We start from the raw sequence: 12,501 nt of genomic DNA on the forward strand, positions 1-12,501 counted from the left end.
GCAGAATCATTTACGTTGTAAGTTAAACGTAATTCTTCTTTCGGTTCGGATACAATATAAGTTGCATTGGAATCGTCGGAAACGCACGATGAATTGGTGGTAGACTTGTTCAGTGTCCTACCTAATTGCTTGATGTTAGAAGATTGACTTAACGCAACCTCTTGGGCAATGAAGTGGCTGTCTCGCCTTATTTGACTTTTGAATTTATTAGCGTCATCAACTTCTTTTATTTATTGTTTGAATTTCTTGTTTGTTTTAAAAATATGAAATGCACATAGTACCTATAATTTTAGCTTTTTTCTATTTGAAATAAGAGTTACTAAAATTGAATATGTTTTATAAATATTTTTGTTGAAAATGATGGTCTGATGGTTTTCTGGGAGATGAATTTCTTTCTTAACATTTTTTGGGGGATGCATCCCTGTCCTTTTTCGTTTGTGGAGGCGTTTCCCATACGAACTTACCATTCCATCCAGTTTTTCCATAGTTTCGTTCATTCGAGTATATCATGTCGATTGAGTCGGTTGCACTGTGTTGGAACACCCTTCCTGATGTTCCTATTACGTTTTGGGTAGCTTTAGTGTCGTAGACATTTTTCACCAACGTGTTCTTGGAATCAACGGAATGTCCATAGAAGTCACGCGAATCTGTCAACATTTGGGCGTTATGGATTTTTTTGGCATCCACATAATCTTCGTCCACGTAACGGGCACTGGAGCTTGCACTGTCTCGCCTTATTTGACTTTTGAATTTATTAGCGTCATCAACTTCTTCTATTTCAATAAGTGATGTGTTTTCATTAATGCTTCCTCCAGATGTTTTAGATGGTTTGCAAGGAGATGGACTTCCGTCTGACCCATTCTTGTGGGATACTTCCACGTCCTTATTTTTCGATTGCGGAGGCGTCTCAGATACGAACTTACCATTCCATCCAGTTTTTCCATAGTTTCGTTCATTCGAGTATATCATGTCGATTGAGTCGGTTGCACTGTGTTGGAACACCCTTCCTGATGTTCCTATTACGTTTTGGGTAGCTTTAGTGTCGTAGACATTTTTCACCAACGTGTTCTTGGAATCAACGGAATGTCCATAGAAGTCACGCGAATCTGTCAACATTTGGGCGTTATGGATTTTTTTGGCATCCACATAATCTTCGTCCACGTAACGGGCACTGGAGCTTGCACTGTCTCGCCTTATTTGACTTTTGAATTTATTAGCGTCATCAACTTCTTCTATTTCAATAAGTGATGTGTTTTCATTAATGCTTCCTCCAGATGTTTTAGATGGTTTGCAAGGAGATGGACTTCCGTCTGACCCATTCTTGTGGGATACTTCCACGTCCTTATTTTTCGATTGCGGAGGCGTCTCAGATACGAACTTACCATTCCATCCAGTTTTTCCATAGTTTCGTTCATTCGAGTATATCATGTCGATTGAGTCGGTTGCACTGTGTTGGAACACCCTTCCTGATGTTCCTATTACGTTTTGGGTAGCTTTAGTGTCGTAGACATTTTTCACCAACGTGTTCTTGGAATCAACGGAATGTCCATAGAAGTCACGCGAATCTGTCAACATTTGGGCGTTATGGATTTTTTTGGCATCCACATAATCTTCGTCCACGTAACGGGCACTGGAGCTTGCACTGTCTCGCCTTATTTGACTTTTGAATTTATTAGCGTCATCAACTTCTTCTATTTCAATAAGTGATGTGTTTTCATTAATGCTTCCTCCAGATGTTTTAGATGGTTTGCAAGGAGATGGACTTCCGTCTGACCCATTCTTGTGGGATACTTCCACGTCCTTATTTTTCGATTGCGGAGGCGTCTCAGATACGAACTTACCATTCCATCCAGTTTTTCCATAGTTTCGTTCATTCGAGTATATCATGTCGATTGAGTCGGTTGCACTGTGTTGGAACACCCTTCCTGATGTTCCTATTACGTTTTGGGTAGCTTTAGTGTCGTAGACATTTTTCACCAACGTGTTCTTGGAATCAACGGAATGTCCATAGAAGTCACGCGAATCTGTCAACATTTGGGCGTTATGGATTTTTTTGGCATCCACATAATCTTCGTCCACGTAACGGGCACTGGAGCTTGCACTGTCTCGCCTTATTTGACTTTTGAATTTATTAGCGTCATCAACTTCTTCTATTTCAATAAGTGATGTGTTTTCATTAATGCTTCCTCCAGATGTTTTAGATGGTTTGCAAGGAGATGGACTTCCGTCTGACCCATTCTTGTGGGATACTTCCACGTCCTTATTTTTCGATTGCGGAGGCGTCTCAGATACGAACTTACCATTCCATCCAGTTTTTCCATAGTTTCGTTCATTCGAGTATATCATGTCGATTGAGTCGGTTGCACTGTGTTGGAACACCCTTCCTGATGTTCCTATTACGTTTTGGGTAGCTTTAGTGTCGTAGACATTTTTCACCAACGTGTTCTTGGAATCAACGGAATGTCCATAGAAGTCACGCGAATCTGTCAACATTTGGGCGTTATGGATTTTTTTGGCATCCACATAATCTTCGTCCACGTAACGGGCACTGGAGCTTGCACTGTCTCGCCTTATTTGACTTTTGAATTTATTAGCGTCATCAACTTCTTCTATTTCAATAAGTGATGTGTTTTCATTAATGCTTCCTCCAGATGTTTTAGATGGTTTGCAAGGAGATGGACTTCCGTCTGACCCATTCTTGTGGGATACTTCCACGTCCTTATTTTTCGATTGCGGAGGCGTCTCAGATACGAACTTACCATTCCATCCAGTTTTTCCATAGTTTCGTTCATTCGAGTATATCATGTCGATTGAGTCGGTTGCACTGTGTTGGAACACCCTTCCTGATGTTCCTATTACGTTTTGGGTAGCTTTAGTGTCGTAGACATTTTTCACCAACGTGTTCTTGGAATCAACGGAATGTCCATAGAAGTCACGCGAATCTGTCAACATTTGGGCGTTATGGATTTTTTTGGCATCCACATAATCTTCGTCCACGTAACGGGCACTGGAGCTTGCACTGTCTCGCCTTATTTGACTTTTGAATTTATTAGCGTCATCAACTTCTTCTATTTCAATAAGTGATGTGTTTTCATTAATGCTTCCTCCAGATGTTTTAGATGGTTTGCAAGGAGATGGACTTCCGTCTGACCCATTCTTGTGGGATACTTCCACGTCCTTATTTTTCGATTGCGGAGGCGTCTCAGATACGAACTTACCATTCCATCCAGTTTTTCCATAGTTTCGTTCATTCGAGTATATCATGTCGATTGAGTCGGTTGCACTGTGTTGGAACACCCTTCCTGATGTTCCTATTACGTTTTGGGTAGCTTTAGTGTCGTAGACATTTTTCACCAACGTGTTCTTGGAATCAACGGAATGTCCATAGAAGTCACGCGAATCTGTCAACATTTGGGCGTTATGGATTTTTTTGGCATCCACATAATCTTCGTCCACGTAACGGGCACTGGAGCTTGCACTGTCTCGCCTTATTTGACTTTTGAATTTATTAGCGTCATCAACTTCTTCTATTTCAATAAGTGATGTGTTTTCATTAATGCTTCCTCCAGATGTTTTAGATGGTTTGCAAGGAGATGGACTTCCGTCTGACCCATTCTTGTGGGATACTTCCACGTCCTTATTTTTCGATTGCGGAGGCGTCTCAGATACGAACTTACCATTCCATCCAGTTTTTCCATAGTTTCGTTCATTCGAGTATATCATGTCGATTGAGTCGGTTGCACTGTGTTGGAACACCCTTCCTGATGTTCCTATTACGTTTTGGGTAGCTTTAGTGTCGTAGACATTTTTCACCAACGTGTTCTTGGAATCAACGGAATGTCCATAGAAGTCACGCGAATCTGTCAACATTTGGGCGTTATGGATTTTTTTGGCATCCACATAATCTTCGTCCACGTAACGGGCACTGGAGCTTGCACTGTCTCGCCTTATTTGACTTTTGAATTTATTAGCGTCATCAACTTCTTCTATTTCAATAAGTGATGTGTTTTCATTAATGCTTCCTCCAGATGTTTTAGATGGTTTGCAAGGAGATGGACTTCCGTCTGACCCATTCTTGTGGGATACTTCCACGTCCTTATTTTTCGATTGCGGAGGCGTCTCAGATACGAACTTACCATTCCATCCAGTTTTTCCATAGTTTCGTTCATTCGAGTATATCATGTCGATTGAGTCGGTTGCACTGTGTTGGAACACCCTTCCTGATGTTCCTATTACGTTTTGGGTAGCTTTAGTGTCGTAGACATTTTTCACCAACGTGTTCTTGGAATCAACGGAATGTCCATAGAAGTCACGCGAATCTGTCAACATTTGGGCGTTATGGATTTTTTTGGCATCCACATAATCTTCGTCCACGTAACGGGCACTGGAGCTTGCACTGTCTCGCCTTATTTGACTTTTGAATTTATTAGCGTCATCAACTTCTTCTATTTCAATAAGTGATGTGTTTTCATTAATGCTTCCTCCAGATGTTTTAGATGGTTTGCAAGGAGATGGACTTCCGTCTGACCCATTCTTGTGGGATACTTCCACGTCCTTATTTTTCGATTGCGGAGGCGTCTCAGATACGAACTTACCATTCCATCCAGTTTTTCCATAGTTTCGTTCATTCGAGTATATCATGTCGATTGAGTCGGTTGCACTGTGTTGGAACACCCTTCCTGATGTTCCTATTACGTTTTGGGTAGCTTTAGTGTCGTAGACATTTTTCACCAACGTGTTCTTGGAATCAACGGAATGTCCATAGAAGTCACGCGAATCTGTCAACATTTGGGCGTTATGGATTTTTTTGGCATCCACATAATCTTCGTCCACGTAACGGGCACTGGAGCTTGCACTGTCTCGCCTTATTTGACTTTTGAATTTATTAGCGTCATCAACTTCTTCTATTTCAATAAGTGATGTGTTTTCATTAATGCTTCCTCCAGATGTTTTAGATGGTTTGCAAGGAGATGNGACGCTCACGCTTTTCTTCGTATAATGACTAACACGACAACTCTTAGTTGCAGTAAATATGAAACAATATGTACTTATTAAAAAACTTTCTATTTAAAAAATTAAGAGTTGCAGTTGTCTGAAAAAATGGAGTGACGTATCATCATCATATAAGCATGTCATTTATTAAAAAGTGTTTCAATGCTTGTTCATTTCATCTAATAATAACGATATAAGAATAAGAGATACTTACTGAACTGAGTACTTTTTGTAATAATCATTCAAAATAGCCGACATGAATAATACTTTTCGTAAACAAGTAAATTACTAATGCAAAACTGAGTTGGCTTGTTTTCTGCTGAAGGTTATTCATAATGCAAAATATAAATATAGCACAAAATAAACATTGTACAAACATGTAGTAACCCACAACTATAGTTTGTTCTTGTAGAAAATGTTACTTTGGATAGACTGGAAAAGCCATTTAAAAATAGGAAATTCTAATTAAGTATGTAAATTGTATACTTATAGCAATTCGGATATAGATAGTATACAGTGTTTGCGTATGTGACAGGTGCACTTCCTATTGTGTTTTGGGTCGCTTTGGTGTCGTAGACATTCTTCACCAACGTACCTTTGGAGTCTATTGAATGTCCGTAGAAGTCACGCGAATCTGTAGACATTTGGGCCTTATGGATTGTGTTGGTATCCACATAATCTTCGTCGACGTAAATTTATGCACGCATAACTTAATCAGGTTGAAGTTTTCGAAAAAAAAAAAAAGTGCACGATTACGAGAAAACATTTAGTTTTTTAGATTTTATTCTAAAGTTGAATTGACTATTTTTTATTGTAAGTAATTCAAGATATGTAGTTTCTTACCTATTATTGCAGTAATGTTTTTCGTATACAAGTAAAACACTAATGCAAAATTGAATTGGCTTGTAGTTAGTGAAAGTTATTTATTGTTCTTATAACATAAATAAAATACGAAGTAAACTTTTTACAAACAATATATTAAATATATGATACAATTTGTTGTTATATCGAAAAACTCTATACTAGGCAAAGCAGAAAATAATTTAAATGTAGCTACTGAACGGTTCAGTTGAAGTTTTGAAAATAAAAAGCAGAATTCTAATTACTCAAATTATTTGTTAATAGAAANAGATGGAACACCCTGTATATATTTGCATCGTTATAGTGTATTAATTAATCTGCAACAATACATTTTTGACCTGATAAAATGTTATTTTAACTAGGATTATTCATATATATTAGTTTATCGACTTACCATGAGAGAATGGAAAAGTTACGTAAGCATTCAAAAACGTGATTTTTTTGAAATAGTAAAGGGAACTACGTGCATTAAGTTTAATGTAATAATTTTTGATGTTAACCACCACGTAGCAAAATTAAAAATGAACTCTAAAGCAACGGTTATTTAAATATTGATTCCTAATATCAAAAAAAAATCATACAATAGAACATAATTAGGTTGATTGATACCGCAAAATTCGTTAAGTAAGAATTCTTTTAGACGAGTTAAATTTCTGCAGCAGAATTTTTATTTAACTAATAAAGGAAACGAAATTTTCTATTTGTTTTCAAAGAAAATTATTTATCACAACTGTAGCTAAAATAGTTTGTGGCGATTTGATAGTTTTTAAGAAAGTAATTAATTTTTTAGAGTAAGGTATTGAGTGTGTGGTTGTATATATTTTTTGGTATGTCTGTGATGCATGTATTTGTGTGTTTGGAATTTCTGTATTATTGTATTATTATTGTGTAAATATTCTTTTCTTATAATTCTATTTTTATACTTACTCTATTCTATACCTACTCTATACCTATTCTTCAGCTAAACGACTATTTAATTGCCTACGTACTTTGCTATCATCCCTTTTAACAATTCAACTCTGTATACTAACTGCATGACGTCTATAATTCTTACTTTTCCTAATTGCAGTTTTATGGTCAGTTTCTTCGGTGATTTGGGGTCAAACTTAATTTCTAGGTATTTCTTCTAAACTAAATTTCCAGGTTTTACTACCATCTTATTGGTTCCCTACTTTAATTAACTTATTTCTAACTCCTCCTTATCACCCTTCTTACGATCTCTTTTTCAAAAACTAAAATCAGTTCTGACTTATCCTTCCTAATTTCAACTTCACCATTCTACATTCTTAATTCTAGTCTTCATTTTTTTGTTCTTGTTTATTAAAGTTGTTATCGTATTCTGCGTTCTATTATTTAACCACCTCAACATCAGGACACACAACGAGACTAAAGTGGTGACCCCGTAGTTTTTTTTGTGCGTCAGTGTTGTGTTAAGTCCTAACTGTTAATAATAGTGAGAGGTGACAGACAATTGTAAGTACTTTTTTGAGTAACATTTTAGTGTAACATCTTGTGCGGTAGATTTAAGTGTAAATAGACTAGATTTTAGTGACCGTAATATAAGCGAAATGGCTAATTCAGAAGAACAATTAAACGTGCTGGAAAATGGCTTCGCAATTAGTCACGTCGCAGTGCGTATTCCGCCATTTATCCCGAACGATCCAGAACTATGGTTTTCGATGGTCGAAGAGAACTTTACAACAGCCGGTGTGACAAAGGATGCGACCAAATTTGGGTACATTACCGGAGTGTTAGAACCGCGGTATGCGTTAGAAGTGCGCGATATAATAGTGAACAAACCCACGACCAACGCGTACGGTGTGTTAAAATCTGAACTCATAAAACGCCTCAGCACGTCCCAAGAGCAAAAGACGCGGCGCCTGCTAGAATTGGAAGAAATGGGCGGCAGGAAGCCTTCCCAATTTCTGCGCCACTTGCAAACTCTCGCTGGTCCGACCGTTCCCGACACCATGCTGCGGACATTGTGGTTTGCCCGTCTTCCGCCCAATATGCAAGCTATCCTAGCGGCACATCGAGACTTGTCTCTTGTCAAAATAGCCGAATTAGCGGACTCCATTGCTGATCTAACCGACCATCGCCCACGCATCGCGGAAGCAACCCCTTCGGCTGGTGATGTCCTAGCCGCTCAACTGCAACAATTAACGGTCACACTCCAACAACAAATTTCATCCCTGCGTCAAGAAGTGTCAGAATTAAAAAGTCAGACCCGTTTCCGAGAAAGGTCACGCTCCCGTCCACGATCGAGATCCCGGAACCGCCACCATCCCGATGGACTCTGCTGGTATCATCGCAGATATAGTTCCCGCGCAAATAAATGTACACAGCCATGTTCATTTATAACAAATGCATGTAACCAGGGAAACGCCAGCGGCAGTCGTTAATGGCGGCAAACGACAGCCAATTTAACATTTCACGCCGCATTTTTATCACCGACTCAGGCACGAACATGCAATTTTTGGTGGACACGGGCGCAGATCTTTGTGTATTTCCTCGTTCCCAAGTACGTGGTCCTCGAGAAAAATCCTCGTACGAGTTGTCTGCTGCGAATGGAACAACCATCGCTACTTATGGTACCATTACGCTGACCCTCAACTTCGGACTTCGCCGGGACTTTTCCTGGAGTTTCGTGATAGCGGACGTGACTAAACCTATAATCGGTGTAGATTTTCTCGCATTTTACAATTTATTGGTAGATGCTANTATATATGTTAGGCCCGAAGACCGAAAACGCTCAGTGGCCGGAAAAAACGGCCACAACGCGTTCTGGCTGCCTTCAAACGCACAGAACGCGTTCTGGCTGTTTTTAAACGCTCGCAACGCGTTCTGGTAACTGTTAAACAGCCGGAACGCGTTTTGTCAATTGTTGTCGGGTATACAGTTAAAATTTGAGTGTGTGAATATGAAAGTGAGGTACCAGCGGACAAAATCTCCTTACGATCAGCATCAACTCAATCATCAGGAAGCAAACAAGGTTTTGTTTTTTGTCAGTGCAAACGAATGTGCATTGATAAAAAATGCAAGTGTCGCAATTTAAATGTACTACGTAATTCGAAATGTAATTCAAACAGTTCTTGTAAAAATAAGTAATATACTTATATAAAGTACTTGAAAGTTCGAAAAAACCCCTCGTTTGTATTTAATTGTGGTTATCAAAAATTAAATCGTTTCTAATAAAGTAAAAAAGGCATGAATTTAAGTTTGCCTTGTATTCCACACTAAGTTAAATGTGTCGAAATTCATTTGTTTAATGAATACCTTTTCGCTTTTTCACTCATTCATTCGTATATCATATGCTCGACAATATAAGTGTTCAGTGTAACTTTCTTCCTAGAACTGAAAAACAATTATAAGAAATTTAATATTGTTGAAATGATTCGGCGANAATAACTTTAGAATAAGACTTGTGGATATTTTTGAAAAATATATATTAGGTGCACTTCAATAAATAAATGTATTCATATTAATACTGTAAAGTGGGGAAATGCTTCAAATATCCGTTAACAAACACGTCAGCAATGAAAGAAAGCGTTTCTATTTCAGTTTTCATAGAATTAATGAAATTGTCACACTTAAAACGATTTAAAGTGGAAATGGTATACTAGCTGTATAATTAACTTTCTTTTGTTGTATAAGCAACACTCAATATTAATTTGATAATGTGAATATATATGTTAGGCCCGAAGACCGAAAACGCTCAGTGGCCGGAAAAAACGGCCAGAACGCGTTCTGGCTGTTTTTAAACGCTCGCAACGCGTTCTGGTAACTGTTAAACAGCCGGAACGCGTTTTGTCCATTGTTGTCGGGTATACAGTTAAAATTTAAGTGTGTGAGAATATGAAAGTGAGGTACCAGCGGACAAAATCTCCTTACGATNACCCTTGGAGTCTATTGAATGTCCGTAGAAGTCACGCGAATCTGTAGACATTTGGGCGTTATGGATTGTGTTGGTATCCACATAATCTTCGTCGACGTAATGGGTATTGGAGCTTGCACTGTCTCGTCTTATTTGGTTTTTTAATTTATTAGCGTCATCAACTTCTTTTATTTCAATAAGTGATGTGTTTTCATTGATGTTGCCTCTAGAACTTTTAGATGGTTTGGAGGGAGATGGACTTCCTTCTGGGCCTTTCTTGGGAGATACTTCCATGTCCTTATTTTTCGTTTGCGGAGGCGTCTCCGATACGAACTTACCATTCCATCCGGTTTTTCCATAGTTTCGCTCGTTTGAATATATAGTGTCGATTGAGTCGGCTACAGTATGTTGGGCCACCCTTCCTGATGTTCCTATTGTGTTTTGGGTCGCTTTGGTGTCGTAGACATTCTTCACCAACGTACCCTTGGAGTCTATTGAATGTCCGTAGAAGTCACGCGAATCTGTAGACATTTGGGCCTTATGGATTGTGTTGGTATCCACATAATCTTCGTCGACGTAATGGGTATTGGAGCTTGCACTGTCTCGTCTTATTTGGTTTTTGAATTTATTAACGTCATCAACTTCTTCTATTTCAATAAGTGATGTGTTTTCATTGATGCTCCCTCCAGAACTTTTAGATGGTTTGCAAGGAGATGGACTTCCTTCTGGGCCTTTCTTGGGAGATACTTCCATGTCCTTATTTTTCGTTTGCGGAGGCGTCTCCCGTACGAACTTACCATTCCATCCGGTTTTTCCATAGTTTCGCTCATTTGAATATATAGTGTCGATTGAGTCGGCTACAGTATGTTGGGCCACCCTTCCTGATGTTCCTATTGTGTTTTGGGTCGCTTTGGTGTCGTAGACATTCTTCACCAACGTACCCTTGGAGTCTATTGAATGTCCGTAGAAGTCACGTGAATCTGTCGACATTTGGGCCTTATGGATTGTGTTGGTATCCACATAATCTTCGTCGACGTAATGGGTAGTGGAGCCTGCATTTACATTTTGCTTTATTTGGCTTTCGGTTTTTCTCTGTTGCTTCCCGTTCTGGATTTTACTCTCTCGAGAATCAATTGTGGTAGTTAATTTGCCGTTTTGATCACTCAAATTTGATTTGATGTCACCAGTATCATTATTGTTATCGATATTTGTCAGTACTTTAATAGCATTGCCAGCGGAATCAAAACGCGTAGTCGTGGTGATTGTGTGTGAAGCAGTGTCATGATATTTTTTCGAATCCGTATATGCCTTAATATTACTAGAAGATGTCTGTTTTGGTGAAGACGAAGAAGAGTACGACTTGTTTTTGCGAGTTGACGATTTCTCTTGCGCTGATTGCTCCGGTACGAATTTTCCGTTCCAAGCAGAATCATTTACGTTGTAAGTTAAACGTAATTCTTCTTTCGGTTCGGATACAATATAAGTTGCATTGGAATCGTCGGAAACGCACGATGAATTGGTGGTAGACTTGTTCAGTGTCCTACCTAATTGCTTGATGTTAGAAGATTGACTTAACGCAACCTCTTGGGCAATGAAGTGGCGATATTCTTTTTTAGTAGCACCAGTAGTTATGTTAACCGCCATCGCAACAAAAAGAGCACTGTTTAATTACGTAAATAAATTATTATTATTATTAAAAATGATACTAGTCGGTACAATTAAGAACGAACAAACAAACAAAAGCAACAACTTGTACGCGTAGAACAGATCGTGCACTTTTTGAAAATGCGCGTTCAATGTTTGCCGAAAACTTCGTTGAACATTTTATTGTGGTGGTGGCAAACTACGTCACAGTGTTGATTCCGTAAATTGTTGAGCATATATGGAGTCTGCCGCTGGACCTGTCCACAGGTCGTAGCGATCTATCAATAGCGGGGAGAGCTTAGTTGATGCACCCACGGAGACGCTCACGCTTTTCTTCGTATAATGACTAACACGACAACTCTTAGTTGCAGTAAATATGAAACAATATGTACTTATTAAAAAACTTTCTATTTAAAAAATTAAGAGTTGCAGTTGTCTGAAAAAATGGAGTGACGTATCATCATCATATAAGCATGTCATTTATTAAAAAGTGTTTCAATGCTTGTTCATTTCATCTAATAATAACGATATAAGAATAAGAGATACTTACTGAACTGAGTACTTTTTGTAATAATCATTCAAAATAGCCGACATGAATAATACTTTTCGTAAACAAGTAAATTACTAATGCAAAACTGAGTTGGCTTGTTTTCTGCTGAAGGTTATTCATAATGCAAAATATAAATATAGCACAAAATAAACATTGTACAAACATGTAGTAACCCACAACTATAGTTTGTTCTTGTAGAAAATGTTACTTTGGATAGACTGGAAAAGCCATTTAAAAATAGGAAATTCTAATTAAGTATGTAAATTGTATACTTATAGCAATTCGGATATAGATAGTATACAGTGTTTGCGTATGTGACAGGTGCACTTACTATAATGTTTACAATTAAAAATTAAAGGTCTTAATATTTTTCGTTCTCTAAAAAATAGTGAGGACGTGACTAACACAACCATTTTTGTGAAATTTTTGCGAGAAGTAGTTGACTTTCTGATAAGAAAACACGACCTCTCTAGAAAAAACTAGTTTTTAACATTCTTCTTCGTTCAATTCAAAAATAAAATTAACAAATATATTTAATTAAATTTCAAGTCATTTATTGTCCGTCTCTTAATTTTCGCGA

The 12,501-nt window shown here is 38.1% G+C and overlaps 1 protein-coding gene across 1 annotated transcript; it reads right to left on the reverse strand.

Annotated features, from left to right (window-relative positions):
- Positions 1-238: 238 nt before the first annotated feature.
- On the reverse strand, positions 239-11,696 carry LOC112904679. Its single transcript, XM_025975343.1, has 3 exons — positions 9,751-11,696; positions 5,508-5,587; positions 239-4,989 (listed from the first exon to the last, which is right to left on the reverse strand). The coding sequence occupies exons 1-3, from the start codon at positions 11,369-11,371 to the stop codon at positions 397-399; spliced, it is 6,294 nt and encodes a 2,097-aa protein (XP_025831128.1). The 5' UTR covers positions 11,372-11,696; the 3' UTR covers positions 239-396.
- Between the last annotated feature and the right edge of the window lie 805 nt (positions 11,697-12,501).

The sequence above is a fragment of the Agrilus planipennis genome, unplaced genomic scaffold, assembly GCF_000699045.2.
Source record: "Agrilus planipennis isolate EAB-ADULT unplaced genomic scaffold, Apla_2.0 scaffold96, whole genome shotgun sequence".
Classification (NCBI taxonomy): domain Eukaryota; kingdom Metazoa; phylum Arthropoda; class Insecta; order Coleoptera; family Buprestidae; genus Agrilus; species Agrilus planipennis.